Source organism: Rhinopithecus roxellana, chromosome 13 (genome assembly GCF_007565055.1).
Source record: "Rhinopithecus roxellana isolate Shanxi Qingling chromosome 13, ASM756505v1, whole genome shotgun sequence".
NCBI classification, from domain to species: domain Eukaryota; kingdom Metazoa; phylum Chordata; class Mammalia; order Primates; family Cercopithecidae; genus Rhinopithecus; species Rhinopithecus roxellana.
In genome coordinates, this window is record NC_044561.1 from 7,125,289 (window position 1) to 7,144,837 (window position 19,549).

Below are 19,549 nucleotides of genomic sequence, written 5' to 3' on the forward strand. Positions count from 1 at the left end.
CCTGAACTTGGGACTCCTGGCCTCTATTCCATTGTTTCTTCACTTCTGTGAGGGTTAAGAGGTTCTCTGAAAAAGCTTGGGAAATTTTACAGTACAACTGAAAGGGTATGCACTACCTTGTGGAGGCTGAAAGCTAAACTTGAAATGCATTTTTTTTTTTTTTTTTTTTGAGGTGGAGTCTCTGTCACCTAGGCTGGAGTACAGTGGTGTGAGCTCGGCTCACTGCAACCTCTGCCTCCCAGGTTCAAGCGATTCTCCTGCCTCAGCCTCCTGAGTAGCTGGGACTACAGGTGTCCACCACCACGCCCGGTTAATTTTTGTATTTTTAGTAGAGACAGGGTTTCACCATGTTGGCCAGGCTGGTCTCGAACTCCTGACCCTCAAGTGATCTGCCCGCCTCGGCCTCCCAAAGTGCTGGGATTACAGGCGTGAGCCACTGTGCCAGGCCTTGAAATTTATCTTGAAATGATTTAATTCCGCAAATACGGCATCTCTGGCCAAACCCCAGCCACTGACCTGCCCACCACTTCTCGGACTCCTCACTGGCTCGTGACAGGCAAAGCCAGCACACAGGGTCATTTCTCTCTGCCTCCAGCACACTCCAGTTCAAAAACGCAGCTTGTGTGAAAGCTCCAAAAAAAGTTTAAGGAATCATTGGAGGCAAATTAAGGTTCAATCATGATCGCTTTGCTATATCTGTATTTACCCTGAAATGCCCATGCCAGAAAAAAAGATTAGAGGAAGACACAGAAGAGAAAAATTTAATATTCAACATGCAAAACAACTTTTAAAAGAAACAAGAAATCATAAAGCAAAGCCAACAGCCAACCAACAAATACCGCCTAGAAATGATCTCTACTGGACGTGGAAGATGGTCAATAAAGAAGCTGTTGGTAATGCTTATGAAACTACCACTGGCAGTTAGCAGACCGAGCTATCCAGTGCAGGCCATCGGTGGTGTTTTTGCTAAAATACATTTTGTAGAAATCATAATTCAGAGTCAGTTTTCTTACAGAGTTAATTACTCTTACACAAATAATTTATTTGGAAACCATAAAAGATACCTATTTACACCTAAACTGCCTGGTCTTCCACAGAGCGGGGACTAAAGGGGCACGGCGGGGAAGACAGACAGCGAGCATGCCCTGGGCTCTGGAGGGTTGCAGGGTCACTGTGATTTTGATCTGCTGAGCTCAAGGACTGGAGATGGAATAAAAACGTCTACTTGCCTTAGGCATAAGAAGTTGTAAACTCGCCCATCAGCAGCTGCCTCCACTTCTGAGACTCCCCATGCGGGAGCTCTGAACCCAGCCCGAGGCCACTCCGTGTCCCAAGGAGTGCTCCAGGGCTCCAAGAAAGGGCTGAGGGGTCCATTTGCCACTGGGGATCAAGCAGCCAGTGAAAAAGAGAAAAAAGCAGCCCCAGCAGGTGCCCATCACCCGGCTCCCAGGGCCCACCTGCTGAAGAGCTGCTCTCCCTCGAAGGGCAGTGGCTGCCACTCCAGAGGCTGCCTCCATTCAAGCTCAAGGGCACGTGCGTTTCCTGAGCTCGTAGTGTCCGTCCTATCAGGTGGTTATTTTTAAAACAGAAGTACAGTCATTCTGCTTTTTGATACAGGCTAGAGCAAGAGGACAGGAAGAACCAATGGGCTGTCAAGAGAGACTTGGTTTTTGAAACAGGACATGAAAGCAGATCCCACCTAAATTTGAAAATGGAGAAAAACGTCAGTGAAACCTGTTAAGTTCACTAAAAAGTTGGCAGACGTTTCATGTGTCTTTAAAGGATTTTGGCCAACAACTTAAAACCAGCATATTAGGACGTGGTCAAGGCAGTCACTAGAATATACTGGCTGCACAGGGCCTTTCCTCCGGGACGTCTTTTAATGAAAAAAAAGTTTTACTTTGTTCTTCAAAAGTCTTCTACTAACTAGTCTATTTATGATTAAAACAGCAAAAACAGACCCTGGTTTGAGTGCAGGTAGACTCTTTGAGGGAGGGCACCTCAGGAACATGCCTTTAGACCCTTCCCATGACTCCATGTAGGGGGAAGCCTAACTTACAGTCCGTAAGAATCCAAACGTGAGCGGCGACTCCACTCAGCAACCCATCCTGCCTCCAAGCGGACTTGGCTATAGAGTATCTTGCATCCTTTTGTTCTCTTCTGACTACCTGTCACTCGTGTTTTAAATAATCTTCTTTTGAAATAATGAGCCTTAGTTGTCTTTGCAGGCAACTGGGCACTTCCAGTAGGACATCAGAATGTGAGATGGCCACTACCTGAACTTACAGCTGCTGAAAGAAGAAAGGGTATAAACGGAGACCATCTATCACCCATCAGAACCTAGGATCATCACATTCCTTTAAATGGAAAAGCCCATCCCACAACTTTCTTCTTCATGTTCTAAAAAGTGACACCTAGGTTTCCTCAACAGAAAACTGTGCTTCAATCCCAAATCCTCTTTTAAGACCAACAGGCCTTAAAGGGAGTTTGCCATTAAAGACCAGTATGTCTTTTTTTTTTTTTTTTTTTTTTTTTGAGACGGAGTTTCACTGTTGTTTCCCAGGCTGGAGTGTAATGGCATGAGCTCGGCTCACTGCAACCTCCGCCTACCGGGTTCAAGTGATTCTCCTGCCTCAGCCTCCCGGGTAGCTGGGATTACAGGCGTGTGCCCACCACGTCCAGCTAATTTTTCTATTTTTAATAGAGACGGGGTTTCACCATATTGGCCAGGCTGGTCTTGAACTCCTGACCTCGTGATCCACCTGCCTTGGCCTCCCAACGTGCTGGGATTACAGGCGTGAACCACGGCGCCCGGCCCCAATATGCCTTAAAGGGAGTTTGGGATTAAAGCACAGTTTTCTGTTGAGGAAACCTAATGTCTTAAAGGGGTTTTGGGATTAAGTGTTCTGTTGAGGAAACCTAGGTGTCACCATGCATGAGTCTTCCCTGCATTACACAAGAGGCAGGTGTGTTCCCAGAAAAATTAAAGATGGCCTTACAAGAAATACAAATGTGCCAACACCAGGACTCTGGGGGCCCTGGTTCTGGCCCTGCCACTTGTTACTCTGTTACTTTATTCCACATGTCATTTGTTACTCTGGAAAGCCAAACCTGGGAGTAATACCTTACTGTCTAGTTCTCAAGTGGCTCTGAGCAAGGTTTAAATCCTGCATTGCAAGTACCCTTTGCAGAGGGTTTTAGGGACTGAGAAAGGCAGCCTCCACCAAGTGTCTGTCCATCTGTCCGGGCAGCACCGTGTGGCTCAGCGTGCAGGCCGGGCCACATGCCTGGGTTTGACTCCCATCGCTGGCCCCTGCTGTTTGTTCCGGGCAGTCCCCTAGTGCCTGTGCTGGTTTCCTCGTCTGTAAGATGGGGTCGGACCAGCGGCCGCACATGATAGCTGCTATGTGTTGGCTATGAAACCACAGTCCACCGTGTGCTCTGTTCACAATGAGGACTGATCTCTAAGCTAGCATGATTTGCACACGTTTCTGTGACCAGTGGGCCTTCTCACACGTCACTGTGACTGGTCCTCATGGTCACCTGTGAGGCGGGTAGCACTTTCGCCACCTTACAGACGAGGAGCCCAGCTCACCCCGAGCCATCCAGGCAAGCCTCTGAGCTTGGCCAAATGCTGGCCCTAGGGTAGAGAACCTCACGCCCCTCACCTCTGAGAACAGAGAGCAGGCCGCTGTGCTGCTCACGACCTGGACTGCCTCATCTTCCCACGGACGAGCCGTCAGGGCTGTGTTCCTCCCAAGATCCCCAGAACAACCAGGGGAAGAGTTCCTGAAGAAATAGGTGGATTTTAGCCACATGGACACAAACTTGGAAACAGCATTTGGCATCCCCTGAGAGCACTCAAATGGGGCTGGGCCAGAAGGCTGGGCCACGCTCGGGGCTCCCTGAGGCTCTGTCCCCACACTTTGGGGCATGGCATGACCTGGCTCTGTGCTGCCCTAAGACATGGGTTTGGAACATGAAATCGTGCAGAGCTGAGCCGTCAGGCCTGAGCAGACACTGCTAGAGGAGAGAGAAGGTTCAAATCCCCCACCAAGCACAGTCTCAGACTAGGTTCTTACAAAGGGTGAGGGGAGGTGGGCATCCCAGGAGTCTAACATCCGACCCAACCTGTGCAGGATGCTGGGTGACTGTGCCCTGACCCAGTCACACACCTGAACCCTGGAGACTTTAGTGAGGTAGGTGGTGGAAGCCCCATTTCACAGGTGGGCAAACTGAGGCAGAATGAAATGCAATAGCTCGCTTTTAATAATAACATACAAAAGTCTGGAGAAAGCCCCAAAGTAGTCCCCTGTTCCCGGAGCCCAAAGAATACACAGATGGGAGAACAAGCCCCTCCTCTTCCTTTCCCCCCCAGAGAAGATCGCTAAACACACGACCGTCTGAATGGTGAGGAAAACCTCCGACATTCCTGGGAACTTCCAACAAAGCCCGCCACGAAGAGACCCAGCTCCCAGCTGATTCCCAGTTGGGGAGGGGACAGGCCTGCTCTCGTGGAGGGCACCGTGCATCCTTGCAGATGGAAACGCCTTCACGCTGGAGCAGGCGGAGGGCAGGCCTGGGGCTGGGCGGTGCTCACACGCACTGATGGGAGTGCCCCTGCGAGCCTCTGAGCAACTCCTCTGCCTCAGTGAGCTGGTCTGAGATGGGACCAGCACACGCTGTCAAAGGAAGTGAGCTCCAGGAAACCAGGGACGATGAAAAGACACCCCCGCCCCCAGAAGACGGGGTCCCACCTAGAACCTCCCTGGGATGATGCCAGCCCCACCCCACATCAGACACCCTTTGGCAGATCTCCTGTTGTGTGGCTACCGAGGCCTCCCGACTACCCTCAGAATCCAAACTCTGCGGGCCCCTCCGTTCGAGGCCCAGCACGGGATGTCCCGGTTGGAGGTGTGTGTTGACGGTGTTCTTTGGCTGGGACGGCCCAGCGCGGGATGTCCAGGTTGGAGGTGCGTGTTGACGGTGTTCTTTGGCTGGAAGCAAAAGGTCGTTCTGGCGGGATCGGGGCCGTCTGCTCAGCTGGAGGCCTTTCCGGAACTGGGCGTGGGTGAGGTATTCCCAGCCCAGGGCAAAGGCATCAAACTTCTTGTATTCCCATCTCCTATTAGAACAAAGTGGTAAACCGGGAAGGATGAGCTGGGACTGACTCGGGTGCTGAAGTTCATCCGCATGGTGTTCCAGAATCTTCAACTGGCGCTCCTCAAGAAGGTGTGGGCAGTCTGATGCGCCGGGTGCCCTGCTGGGTGGTTCCGCCTGCTGCTGGGGGCATGTGAACAGAGATGCGCCGGTCTGGCCCCGCTCGGGGCATCAGCTGCTCCTCCCGCTGTCCCTCATGGCCGCTCGGCAGCTCTAGTCCTGTTTGGGTGCAGAGGGCTCTCCAGAGATGGGTGGGGGGCGACGGGCGGGGGGCACAGGGCGGAGCAGAGCCAGCAGGGGAGGGAAGAGGCACTTCAGTTTGGGCTGGTGTTCGTGGAGTCGGCCCTGGCCCCGGGAGTCGAGTGGCCTCGCCTGGCTGCGGCTCCAGCACTGGCGGGTCACAGAAGACCCCGGTGGCGGTGGACAGGTAGGCACTTGGCAGCACTCCCAGGGCTGGGCCCGGCCGGGGCTCTGCACAGGCTCCGCACGCGGCTAGGTCATCAGGATGGGCTTCTGCCGAACTTCCAGGATGTCTAGGGCCGGCAGGAGGGAAGAGGTGAAACAGTAACCCGCAACAGCAGTGAGTGCTAAGCAGTGCCACTTCTGAAGGAAGCCCGCCTCGGCCACTCACGCATCTCCTCTCCAGGCTTCACAGACTGCAGAGGAGACGCGTCTCCACCATCCCCACCCTGCAGACTGGGAAACGGGCCCGCAGCAACGGCACACCCTGCAGGGGCTCAGGTACAAGCTGGTGTGGGGGCCAGAGCCACGGCCTGTCACAGCTGCTGCAGGCCTGGGTCGGCAAGGTGGCCCAAGAGCCTCCCATCGCCTGTCAATCACACACACCCGGGCATGTGGCCACTCCAGAGGGGACAGCAGGTGTGCCAGAAAGGTGAGCAAAGGGAGGACTTCTGGGAAAGCTACGGCTCCACCCAAAGTCTGAGACAAGGAGGCCAAGAGCCCTGCAAAGAAACCCAACCAACCGACAGGACAGGGCGGGACGACTCCGGGTGGCTCGCAAGCACCAAGACCCTGGAGGCAGAGCTGTGAGGAGGTGCGGCAGCTTCCCTGTTAAAATCAGCCAGCATTACCTGTTAAAATCCGATGCAGCGGCAAAGTGACATAGGTTAAGTGTGCATAGAGAAGGAAGTTTCCATCTGCTCTGTTCAGCTTCAGCCAAGACCCAACCAGGGACCGTCCCGTGCCCGACAGGGACCGAGACCGCAGGTTGGTTGCATTGTGCAGATCGGCTGGAGGAGAGAAGGCCAGGTCAGTGCCCACAGCACGGGCTGCGGGGGGAAGAGCAGGACGCCAGCTCCCAGGCCAGGCTAAGGCCACGGTCTGCTGAGGCCGGGACGCTCCTTACCAACACCCCCACACCAGCACCCACACACTCCAGAGCTGCCGCCGCCTCGCCCGTGACACCCCTCCCCCTTCCTCCGGCCCAGACCCACGCCTCCACCTCCAGGAAGACTTCTTTGGCCACCCCCTCATCTCTCCCTTCTCTGTCTCGAGCTCAGTCTCCTCCAAGGGGTCTGGCACACAGAGTGTGTAATTTTCTGTTTCCACGGGCCCTGTCCCTGGAACTAGGCATTGCCACCTGCAGAGCATGGGAGGAGCAAGCCTGGGCCGACCTGCACCGTTACCCAGTCCTGCGGTCCCGGCTGGGGAAACCTGCCCCAGAGAGGTAGACTAGGGCAGTGATCAATACTTCTCCCTGACTCGGGAACGGGCCCAGGTGGGGAAGGGGCTGGCCCAAGTTCACACAAGAGCAGGTTGAGGCCAGTGCTGGAGTCCCTGACCTGGGCCTTGCACAGGCGGGGCCCCTGCCTCTTGGTTCCAGTAGTCAGGACAAAGACTGCCACCTCTTCTGACCAATGCTGCAGCCCCAGCTCCCCGCTGGGGGAGGTGCTCAGTGGGAGTTATCAGCGAATCCTTCACTTCCTTTTTTTTTTTTTTTTTTTTTTTTTTTTTTGAGATAATCTCACTCTTGTTGCCCAGCCTGGCGTGCAGTGGCGCAATCTCGGCTCACTGCAACCTCTGCCTCCCGGGTTCAAGCAATTCTCCTGCCTCAGCCTCCAGAGTAGCTGGGATTACAGGCCCCTGCCACCACGCGGGACTAATTTTTTGTGTTTTTTAGTAGAGACGGGATTTCACCATGCTGGCCAGGCTGGTCTTGAACTCCTGACCTCAGGTGATCCACCCACCTCGGCCTTGCTAAATGCTGGGATTACAGGTGTGAGCCACTGCACCTGGCCAATCCTTCACTTCCATACACTCAACAGACACACAGTGCAGAGCCAGGCGCCCACTGGGTCCTGAGGATGACGGTGAGGAAGGCACATGGTCCATGCCAGCAGAGCGTGGCAGAACCTCCCAACCTGTCTGTGATGGCCACCCCTGTCCCCAGGAGCCATTTTCCACACGGTCTGCTGAGTGGCGTTTTAAATATGCTAATCTGATTGTGTCACTCCCTTGCTTAAACCCCCCACCACCACCCCGTGGCCTCCCTGGGGGCTCTGGGAATGACTCCTGTATTCTGGACGGTCACTGAGCGAGGACAGGGAGCAGGTGCAGGTGCTCAGGAGAGAGTGCAGACTGTGCCTGGGCAGGACTGAGGGGCACAGGAACATCCAGATAGACACCCAGAGTCCGGGGGACGGGCACAGAGGCACAGGGAGGCTGGGGGGAGGCTGCACGAGGTGGCGACTCTGTCACCAAAGAGCACACGGTCCTGGGAGGCTGCACAGAGCTAGCAGGGCCGGGCCTCCCCTGAGGGTGAGCTGACCCAAGGGAGGGGAGCCCTCCTCTCCCTCCACAAACCGTGTGTGCGGAGCCATCAGATCACCCATCAGCCTTCTTAAGCAGGCTGAAAGGCCTTAGAAAGGTGGGGAATCCCCTGAAACTGACATACTGCTGCACATCTGGGCTCCAAGCACTCTGCCAAGGAGATGCCTGGGCCCACCAGGACGGGACCCCCGGAGGCAGCCATTTCTGTCCGTCCCCAGCTCTACCCTCAGCTCCTGGAGGGGTGGCTGGCACCTGGCACCCACTCTCTACGTGTTGCTGAATGAACAAATGAATGAATGAATAAATGGTCTGGATCAAGAGGAGACTGAAGGGCGCAGGGGCCCTAGGGCACGGAGTGGGGGGTCACCTCCACCGCTGTCCTCCCGGAAGAACTCCTCGCTGTCGTTGGCGGAGTGAGACTTCTTCATCTCGGCGATCCAGTTCCGGGGCACCTTCCTCTTGAGGGATGGGGAGAAGAAGGCGGGCCGGTTGTTCCGCTCTGGGGTGGGGGGCGTGCTGAAGGAGGTCACCTGGGAACAAGGAGCCAAAGTCACCAGAGCAGAATAGCCCATACCCAAGGGTCCCCATGCCCCTCCTCTCCCGCCCTCAAACAACCCGACACAGCTCCCAGGGAAGAGGCCGCTCGGCCAAGAGGATCCAGCCCCAACTGGCCCGTGCTAGGTGGGGCCTAGAGACTGCAAGATGCGTTCCAGCCCAGGGGCCAGCAGGCCACCTGGCCACCAGTGCTGCCCGAGGAGCGACCAGGCTGCTGCCGCCAATGGCAGAAAGACCCCTCCTCTGGGCCTCAGACGCTGGCCGGGGGGTGTTCAAGCACAAATTAACAACAGTTGCTGATGCTGAGTGAGCACTGGCCCCACACAGACCCACCGAGCCTCCCAGCTCCGTGAGACAGGGGCTAGCGTCAGCCCATCTGACGGATGGGGAAACTAAGGCAGGGACTGAGACCTTGGCTTGCCTGTGGTCACCAAGCAGGACAGCAGCAGCCCTGTCTTCTGTCCCCCAGGGCCACGCTCCTTATCCGACTTCTCAGGGCTGAAGTGGCCCCATCCCTCTTGTTCCCAGCACCCCTCACAGGAGACGCTGTGCTAAGTGGCTCTAGGCCTCTGTCTCCTCCCCACTTCTAATCACGTTTGGTTCTGGTCACCAAACATTCACACCCACTCAGGGCCAGGCAGCCACAGCACTAAGGACAGATAGGCACATCGCAGGTCCTTGCCCTCAAGGAGCTCACAGTCTGCTGGGGTGACAGACTCAAAGTGACAACCATAGACAGCATGCTGGCTGTGGAGACAGAGAAAGAGAAGCACAGGATACATGAAGCACAGAGGCAAAAAGGATCCACAGCCTGGGAAATCAGGGAAGGCTTCCTGGAGGAGACGCCGCTGGAGCTGGGTCTTGAAGGACGAGTAGGAGTTCGCCAGGTGAAGAAGGGGGGGAAGGGCGTTCCAGCCAGAGGGAACTTGGCCCATCTCCTCCCTCCTCCCCATGCCAACAAGAATCTGAGGAGCAGGATGAGCTGGGACCGAGACTTCGGGAGCCCCGTCAGCCTCCTCGTCAAGGCTCCGACATCCACCAAAGTCCTGGCAGCTGCTGGGCTCCAGACGGTGTTCCCACAAGCCGGGGAAGGTTTTCAAAAGATAAAAGAAACAAACAGCACCAACCACAATACACAGAGTCGGCATGTGTCACGCACGGGCTCCAGATGACCCCGCGGGAGAGGGAGACAGGTAATAGCAGGCGCACACGTGGCAGTCCCCAGGGGCCAGCCCTGCTGCTGACCCTGTGTGACCCTAGCACGTCCCTCCCCCTGAATCCCACAGCTGCCCAGTTGCTAAGGCACCAGGGACTTTCACACCCCTCACAACCACTCCCACTGGACAGATGGGAAAACCAAGGCGCAGGCAGGTCTAGTGACCTACAGTCACTCAGCCCTCATGCTGTGGCTGGAGACGGCACCTGGGTTTGTCCAGCCCAGAGCTTGGGCCACATCTTCATAAGGACTTTCACACACACATTTTGTCAGAGTCCCAGGGGATAATTAAGGACCAGGAAGAACCAGGCCCTTTATCTCAGAAACAAACTCAGACATATAAACCACCTCATTCCAAAGACAAGAGAGGCCCCTGCCTACAATTGTCACCCATCTTTGCAAAAAAATAGCACTTGCTGTCTTTGGATTGTAAAACACATTCATTACAGAAGATACTCCCCCCACCCCAACAAAAAAAAGGTATACATAAGAGAAAGAAAACCAACATCTGACCACCTGGAGATAAGTATGGTTAAGATCTTTCTCGCATTAAAAGTATAACAAACACACACTCCCTCATCTCAGGGATGTCTGCAGTAAAGCATTGTTTACATTCCCATGCGTCTGCTTTCCAAGTAGGTCAACAGCAACTACAGCGGGCCACCTGGGGATCCTCCTGAGGGCCAAGCCCCAGACTCCTCAGAGCCTCCCAAATACTGAAGGGGCAGGTATCCTCGTGCCCTGTTTCTAGATGAGAAAACTGAGGCTTGGAGAGGAAGAGACACCCAAGGTCATGAGAGCAGCAGAGCAGGATTCTGGCTGTGGGTGGCATCTCTCCTAGACAACGGCTGGGCAAGACTGCCCCTGGACCTGTGCCAAGGGCACGCCCCTGCCCAGCACACCTGTCCTCTTCCAAGACCTACGGCTCTGGGCAGCCCCTCTGCAAGAACCAGGCAGAGCAAAGCAGCCAGCGGGCTGGAGGCCTTCTCCTGTCTGCGCCCCCCTACAGCCTTCTGGGAGCAAAGCCGCTGCTGACCTCAGCCTCCCGCCCTGGGGAAAGAGGGTGGCCTCGAGACGGAGCAGGGTCCCAAGCCCAGTGCTAGCCCAAGAGAGCTTGCGACCGGGGGCAAGCTGGCAAGTCTGGTTTCCAGGTGTGCGAGGCAGGAATGCCTCTCCTGCAGCAGTGCTTCGTACAAACCTCGGGGCAGAGCTGGGTGGTCTAGGCCTCTGCATGCTCTGGCTGGCCCTCAGTTACCATCATTCCCATCTGACTCACCAGGGAAGGCTGGCCATGTGCCCACGCTCACCCAGCAGGTCCACCCAGGCAGGCGCCAGGGACGGGCCTGGGTCCCCAGCCAGTCTCTTCTGCCCACTGGCCCTGTGGACTCAGCCTGGCTTTGCGGCATCTCAGGGAGGCAGAAAGAGCTCTGGCCCAGCACCAGCCTGCAGTGTGACCTTGGCCAGGCACAGCCCTCCAGGTCTGCAAGGCAGGAACGCCTCCCCCGCAGCAGCGCCTCCTACAAACCGCTGAGCAAAGAGAAGGGCTGGGTGGTCCAGCCTCTGCACGCGCGGCACCTCGGCCTGCACACTGCTGGGTGGGGATGACGACACCTATGTCCCCGGGGGGCCGTAAGCACGGGGGAAGACAGTGGAAAGTGAACCCGAGGGACGGGAGCCCCAGCCCCCAGCCATGCAGCCCTTACCCGCTCGTGCATGGGCGAAGCTGGGCTGGAGTCCTCTTCAGTCCCACAGGGGGACGTGTCACCTGTGGACACTCGGCTGACTGCCATCTCGGCGTGGCCCTTGCCCTGGGGACCCTTCATGCGCACAAACTCCATGTTGTTGTACTTGTAGAAGCCAAATGACATCTTCTGTGCCATGCGGGCAGCCACGCTCACCTGGGGGCCGGCGGGGCAGCCTGAGTCAGGGAGGTGGTGATGGTTTCCTGGGGCCCCTCCCCGGGACATGAACAGCCAGGGTGACCATCCCTCAAGGAGCAGGGGCTGCCCGGGAGGGAGGGTCTGAGCCGGCAGGCGGGGCAGCTGGAATGGAACCACATCCCTGCCTGGTGTCCCTCCTGGCGCCCCTCCCACCGCCCCATGAACCACACGCCAGGCTGAGGACAGGGCGCCAGGCTGAGGACAGGGTGCCAGGCTGAGGACAGGGCGCCAGGCTGAGGACAGGGCACCAGGCTGAGGACAGGGCACCAGGCTGGCAGCAAGGCTGGCTGTAGATGGTGCCTACTGGGGGACAGCAGCCTGCCCACATCTGCTTGCTTCGTTGGGGGCGACTCGGAGCGCTTCCAGGGCCAGTCGCAGGAAGCGAGTGACACTATCAGCCATCACTTCCCAGGGAACTAGAGACTGAGGAGGAAGTCCCCGCTCACATCTCAGATGAAAGCAAGTGGCCCGTGTGGGCTGAGGCCGACCATGAAGAATGATGTGAAGAGGGCTACGGAGCGCCTGGGAGCCCCGAGGGGCTGCGGGTGCCCCTGGTGGCCGCTACCACGCAGAAGCAGGCTGGGAGGCCTCGTGGTGTGGACCAAGATGGGCTGTGGAGCCACCGACCCCGGGCCCGGGAGCGCCTGTGAGGCCGCCCCGCACTCACCCGGTTGTCATACACCTTCTTGAGCGCCTCATAGCGGATGGAGCCCTGAAAGATGACCCCCTGGAACGTGTTAGTTTTGTCACTGGCCACCAGCTCCACACAGACCATCTCTCCTTCTCCCACAGTCATGTCGCTGAACACCTGGGGCAGGGCACAAAGAGACAGGGACATGACCATCGGCTCTCACCGCCCACACCACACAGCCTGGCCCAACTGGCAGGGAGGGCTGCTCGGAAAACCCCATTTTGCAGGGGACAGCTGGCTCTCTGTCACACACTCCTGTGGCCCCATGCCCTCCAAGGCCCATGGGACAGGAACAGCCTCACATTGGGGCAGGGGCTGAGCAGCAGGGGAGGACAGGGACCCTTAGGGAGACTCTGGGACTGGCGGAAGACGCACGCCCTCATGACGGTTCACCAGGACCATCGGCCACTGTCTGGGCCCCTCCACACCGCCTGGGGTGCCCAGCCCTGTCTGCCACATCTTTGAGGCTCCTGTGTAGCCAAAGGCTCAGTGGTGGTGGCAGGGTGACTGCCCACCTGGGGTGACAACACCAGACTAAGGTGCCACAGGCCCCATCCTGCCGCCTTAACGAGTCATTGCTCCCAGGGCCTGGCGCACAGACTGAGCTCCGAGGACACAAAGACTTAGATGCAAATCTCAGCTCTGCCACGCAGGAGCTGCGTGTGCCTGGGGAGGGGACATGACCTCCCTGAGCCTGGGATCTTCCTGCAGACGCGCATGCCTTCCTTCTCAGGGCCTCTCATGCGCACAAGGACCGCGACCAGGGCCTCAACAGAGAAAAGACACGAGTGGGCAGAGCAGGGAGTGAGCCGTGACCGGCTCCCTCCCCACCCTCCCAGCGCCCTGCGTTTCTCAGTGAGTCTCATTCTGCCCAGGCCTGTTTCCCAAACCTTAAAACAAAGGCTTGGCCCAGATAACTCCGGAAACCCCATCCCTCTGTGACATCCTAGGATTCCAAGTCAGTGCAGGTGTGGAGGTGCTTCTTTATAGTTTACTGGCATTAATAATGGCTCCTCCTGCCTGGGCAGCGCTTCTTGCGAGAGTTTATGAGGCATCCTCCCACTCAGGAGCCTCTTGGTCTTCAGCCCTGACAGTAAGTAGGACAGATGATCATGACACTGCTTTTACAGAGGAGGAAGCGGAGGCTGCGCCAGGGGAATTCACCTGCCCACAGGCAAACACCGGGAAGAGAGCGAGCCAGCTCTGCCTCAGCTGGACTCTTCCCAGCTCCAAGCCACCCACGCCTTTCTGCAAGGCTAAGGCCGGGGGGGAGAAGCGCCTGACACCCACCTCCCGAGGCGGGAAGCTAAGGAGAGGGGCCCTGCGTGGAGCTCACCTCCTCGAAGCTGTCAATCATGAAGAAGATGTTGGGGTAGCTGATCTTGGACTCTTCCCCTTTGCTGTCCATGGGGTGTTTACTCGGGGACGCGAACACTTGCTGGAAGAAAGCAGATGTGGAGGACAAGTGAGGCCCCGCCCCGCACACAGGCCCAGAGTCAGTCCAAGCCAGTATAGGGAGGCCACCCGGCCCAGAACCGGTCCAAAGCCAGAGACCTACCCGGAGACGTGGGGGATAAGCTGGTTCTGTGCTCCTCAAATGGGATACAGGATCCCAGGAGCTCAGCGGATTTCTGGAGTCAGACCCCTCACCTCGGGGGCAAAGAAGGAAGTGGGAGGACTTGTCTCTCTCAAATGCTGGGCAGCCAGAGGTCTGCCACGCCCGGGCTGAACTGGCAGTTGGGAGGCGGGGGCTCCCGCACCAGGGCTCACCTGAGATTTCTTCTTATGGATGTGAATGTCCCCGCCGTCGGCACGTGTGCACACCGCACAGGTCACCATGTAGTCCAGCTGGAAGAGAGCACGGTTCAGCGTGCAGGGAGGGGTCAGCCATCCCTCGGGGCCAATTCACAGCCCCACCCATCCACCCCATACCTTCTGCAGGATGAGATTGAGGCAGACGCTCTCCTCCCAATCGATGTCAGGGTCTCCCAGGCCTGGCAGCTTCTTGGAGTCCCGCCGGTACACCTCCACCTCCACCTCAGGCTCAGTCGCCTGCGAGGCCCAGAGCAGAAGTGAGCGTCCAGGACCCACTGTGGTCCAGGCACTCTTCTTCGCCCTGACTACTATGCTGGGCAGGTATTACGACGGACAAGGACTCCACTTCTTTTATGTCATTATTTTTTGTGACAGGGTCTCACACTGTTGCCCAGGCTAGAGGTGCAATCACAGCTCACTGTAGCCTCAACCTCCTGGGCTCATGATCCTCTCACCTCAGCTTCGCAAGCAGCAGGGACCACAGGCACATGCTACCACACCCAGCTAATTTTCAAAATTTTTTGTAGACATGGGGTATCGCCATGTTGTTCAGGCTGGTCTCGAACCCCAGGGCTCAGGTAAGCCTCCTGCCTCGACCTCCCAAAGTGCTGGGATTACAGGTGTGAGCCACTGTGCCCGGCCAGAACTCCAATTCTTGTTCCCCAGTTCTCTAGTGATGGGAGATGGGACATGGGGGCTATCCATTCTCCTCGCTGAGCCTCAGTTTCTTCATCTGTACAATGGACTAAGGGCATCTTCCCTTCAAAGTTGTCACAATGATTTGAAGAGCTAATATTTGCTAAGTGGCACCAATGAAAATAGTGACTCCTATTGAGCTCTTAGTGGATGGCGGGATCTGGGCTACACATTAAATTATTAATCCTTTCACAGCAACCCTGCAAGGCAGGTATTAGCCCAATTTTAACAGATCAGTCAAGTTTACTGAAGATCAAATAATAAATACAAATCAGACAGAAAGCACAGCATGTCTACACCTCTCCTAGGAGACTGGTTTCAATTTTTTTTTTTTCTTTGAGACGGAATCTCGCTCTGTCACCCAGGCTAGAGTGCAGCACGATCTTGGCTCACCGCCTCCTGGATTCAAGTGATTCTCCTGCCTCAGCCTCCTGAGTAGCTGGGACTACAGGCACGCACCACCACACCTGTCTAATTTTTGTATTTTTAGCAGAGACAGGGTTTCACCATGTTGGTCAGGCTGGTCTCGAGCTCCTGACCTCAGGTGATCTGCCCGCCTCGCCCTCCCAAAGTGCTGGGATTACAAGCAAGAGTCACTGCGCCCGGCCTCAATTACTTCTTTTTTTTTTTTTTTTTTTGAGACGGAGTCTTGCTCTGTGGTCCAGGCTAGAGTGCAGTGGCACAATCTCGGCACACTGCAAGCTCCACCTCCCGGTTTCATGCCATTCTCCTGCCTCAGCCTCCCGAGTAGCTGGGACTACAGGCACCAGCTACCACACCTGGCTAAATTTTTTTTATTTTTATTTTTAGTAGAGATGGGGTTTCACCGTGTTAACCAGGATGGTCTCAATCTCCTGACCTTGTGATCTGCCCGTCTCGGCCTCCCAAAGTGCTGGGATTACAGGTGTGAGCCACTACGCCCGGCCTATTTTTTTGAGATGGAGTCTCGCTCTGTCACCCAGGCTGGAGTACAGTGGCACGATCTCAGCTCACTGCAACCTCTACCTCCTGGGTTTGCGTGATTCTCCTGCCTCAGCCTACCAAGTAGCTGAGATTACAGGCATCTGCCACCACACCTGGCTAATTTTTTTGTTTTTTTTTTTTGTATTTTTAGTAGAGACGGGGTTTCACTGTGGTGGCCAGGCTGATCTCGAACTCCTGACCTCAAGTGATCTACCCACCTCGGCCTCCCAAAGTGCAGGGATTATAGGCGTGAGCCACCATGCCCGGCCTGGCTTTCAATTTTGATGCAGCTGTGCTGACTGGGGGGCCTCTGGTCCTGGGCGCTCTCACAGACTGGGGCTCCGAGGGGCTGGGCATTGCTGGGCTCCCTTGCGGGTGCACAGGCCTGCGCTCCCCAGGGGCAGAGCTGGGATCTATGGAAAGAGATGCAGGAGGCCAACCTTGCCTAGGAGTGAGAAAGAGACGTCCCCGGGTGGGGGGGCTCCCACTTCCACTGCCTGTGTGGTTCTGCAGTCACCCCGAGCCCCGGAGCTGAGAGTCCTAGGGCTCACAAGACTCTGCTGCTCCTCCTGCTCTCACTCCACTGATCTGTTCATTTGATTTTGTTCAGCGAAGCACTATGGACTCAGTGAATGAAAGGCTTGTGAGCACGATTGTGGGCACAGCTGTTCAGGGCAGCCCACAGCACAGGCAGGCAAAAGAGCAGGTTCCCCATCAGAAAGGTGCCCGTGTGCGCACCAAAGCCAGGCCCGAGAGAACACTGGGAGCTGCCTGGTACCCACTGACAGGAGGGTGGCCAGGCCACCACGGTACAGTCCACAGGCATTACACTGCAGTGAGACCAGACAGATTACAACCACCTGTGTCAACAGGCCTGACTCACAAACATGACACAGAAAGAAAGAAGCCCGAAACAAAATATACTGCCCAGTTCCAATGTATGAGCTGTGAGAACAGGCAGAACCCACCAACTCCGCACACAGGGGCTGTGAGAACAGGCAGAACCCACCAACTCCGCACACATGAGCTGTGAGAATAGGCAGAACCCACCAACTCCGCACACATGAGCTGTGAGAACAGGCAGAACCCACCAACTCCGCACACAGGGGCTGTGAGAACAGACAGAACCCACCAACTCCGCACACATGAGCTGTGAGAACAGACAGAACCCACCAACTCCGCACACATGGGCTGTGAGAAGACAGCAGAACCCACCAACTCCGCACACATGAGCTGTGAGAATAGGCAGAACCCACCAACTCCGCACACATGAGCTGTGAGAACAGGCAGAACCCACCAACTCCGCACACAGGGGCTGTGAGAACAGGCAGAACCCACCAACTCCGCACACAGGGGCTGTGAGAACAGGCAGAACCCACCAACTCCGCACACATGAGCTGTGAGAACAGGCAGAACCCACCAACTCCGCACACATGAGCTGTGAGAACAGACAGAACCCACCAACTCCACACACATGAGCTATGAGAAGACACAGAACCCACCAACTCCGCACACAGGGGCTATGAGAACAGGCAGAACCCACCAACTCCGCACACATGAGCTGTGAGAACAGGCAGAACCCACCAACTCCGCACACATGAGCTGTGAGAACAGGCAGAACCCACCAACTCCGCACACAGGGGCTGTGAGAACAGGCAGAACCCACCAACTCCGCACACATGAGCTGTGAGAACAGGCAGAACCCACCAACTCCGCACACATGAGCTGCGAGAACAGGCAGAACCCACCAACTCCGCACACATAAGCTGTGAGAACAGACAGAACCCACCAACTCCGCACACAGGGGCTATGAGAACAGGCAGAACCCACCAACTCCGCACACATGAGCTGTGAGAATAGGCAGAACCCACCAACTCCACACACATGAGCTGTGAGAACAGGCAGAACCCACCAACTCCGCACACATGAGCTGTGAGAACAGACAGAACCCACCAACTCCGCACACATGAGCTATGAGAAGACACAGAACCCACCAACTCCGCACACAGGGGCTATGAGAACAGGCAGAACCCACCAACTCCGCACACATGAGCTGTGAGAATAGGCAGAACCCACCAACTCCGCACACATGAGCTGTGAGAACAGGCAGAACCCACCAACTCCACACACAGGGGCTGTGAGAACAGGCAGAACCCAACTCCGCACACATGAGCTGTGAGAACAGGCAGAACCCACCAACTCCGCACACATGAGCTGTGAGAACAGGCAGAACCCACCAACTCCGCACACATGAGCTGTGAGAACAGGCAGAACCCACCAACTCCGCACACATAAGCTGTGAGAACAGACAGAACCCACCAACTCCGCACACATGAGCTATGAGAAAACACAGAACCCACCAACTCCGCACACAGGGGCTGTGAGAACAGGCAGAACCCACCAACTCCGCACACATGAGCTGTGAGAAGAGACAGAACCCGCCTGACTCCACATACAGGGGCTGTGAGAAGAGACAGAACCCACCGGCTCCACACGCAGAAGCTGTGAGAACAAGCAGAACCCGCCCAAATCTGCACACGAGCTGTGAGGACAGACAGAACCCGCTGACTCCACACACACGAGCTGTGAGGACAGAACCTGCCCGACTCCACACACGTGAGCTGTGAGAACAGACAGAACCCGCCTGACTCCACACACAGGGGCTGTGAGAACACAGAACCCACTGACTCCACAGGAGGGTGAGCCCTGGGGTGGGGTGAAGGGGCCTTGGTGTTCTGGTCACACTCTGTATCTGGGGGCTGGTGAAACCAGGTGTTTAGTCTAAAAAATCAAGCTGTGTACACATCTTTTTTTTTTCCGTATAGATGTAATATTGAAAACAATCTACCAAAAAGGAAAAGGTGAGTCTGGGGTCAGGGCTTCGCTGCTGGCAAGCTGTGTGACCCCGGGGAGCCTCCTCCCTGTCTCTGAGCTTTGGTTTTCTGAGTGGGTGTGAAGATGATCTGCACCTTAGGGTCCTGAGGTGTCCCGGGACCACGACAAAGGGCCCGGGCCACCAGCGCAGAGCCAGCAGCACACAGTTAGGTCTCTCTCCTGCCAAAGGCACAATGGGCTGCCCAGGAACATGGAACGTTTTGTTCAGGGCTGGAGCAAACAGAGGGCAGGAAATCCAGGACATCCCTCCCTAGGAAAGGCTGGACTGGGGGTGTCCCTCGTGCCCTGGAGCACTGTGGGGTTCCCGGCATTCTGTCCCCGATACTGCAGCTCCTGCCAATCCACCCTCCCCTGCTAGGTGCAGGAGGCCCAGCTGGTTGCTATGGCGACCGGGTACCAGCAGGACGGGCATGGGGAGGGGGCGGGAAGCAGCCAGGCTGCCGCAGAGGACTTGCAGTGCGCAGGCGCCTCTGTGGGGCCCCCACCTCCACCCAGGGCTCAGGGCTTTTGACAGGAGGGTCTCCCTGTCTCCCCATCAGCGCCTCCAGCCAGCCCCCTGCAGGCCACCCTCAGCACTGCAGCCCGGCAAGCTGGGAAAAATGCCAAGTTAGGGCAGCCCTAGGACTCCACCCCCCACCAGGCTCTGCAATCTCCATCGGCCCACTCTGGCAGGTCCCATGTGGCACCCGTCACACACCCTCCCACTCTGCACTCGCTGGTCCCTCCATGGGGCGTATCCTCAGCCCACTGCTGCCCGCTCTTACAACCCGCCTGCCAGATGTCACCTTCTGCACTCTCCCGACCACCCCGCTCCTCTTCCCACCTTCA

General features: G+C 56.7%; 2 protein-coding genes across 2 annotated transcripts in view; both read right to left on the minus strand.

Annotated features, from left to right (window-relative positions):
• Positions 1 to 745: 745 nt before the first annotated feature.
• On the minus strand, positions 746 to 5,331 carry LOC115892738 (the record flags this gene model as incomplete). Its single annotated transcript, XM_030914505.1, has 1 exon — positions 746 to 5,331. A coding segment is annotated over one exon (735 nt), but the record flags the coding sequence as incomplete, so codon positions are not given.
• Positions 5,294 to 19,549, minus strand: part of KIAA0930 (KIAA0930 ortholog) — a 47,976-nt gene continuing 33,720 nt past the window's right edge. The window contains exons 3-10 of the mRNA XM_010368149.2: positions 14,285 to 14,404; positions 14,123 to 14,200; positions 13,689 to 13,790; positions 12,329 to 12,469; positions 11,425 to 11,619; positions 8,318 to 8,480; positions 6,252 to 6,410; positions 5,294 to 5,693 (exon numbers count right to left, since the gene is read on the minus strand). Coding sequence (XP_010366451.2) covers positions 5,653 to 5,693; positions 6,252 to 6,410; positions 8,318 to 8,480; positions 11,425 to 11,619; positions 12,329 to 12,469; positions 13,689 to 13,790; positions 14,123 to 14,200; positions 14,285 to 14,404 — 999 coding nt within the window. The 3' untranslated portion in view covers positions 5,294 to 5,652. The remainder of the gene's footprint in view (positions 5,694 to 6,251; positions 6,411 to 8,317; positions 8,481 to 11,424; positions 11,620 to 12,328; positions 12,470 to 13,688; positions 13,791 to 14,122; positions 14,201 to 14,284; positions 14,405 to 19,549) is intronic.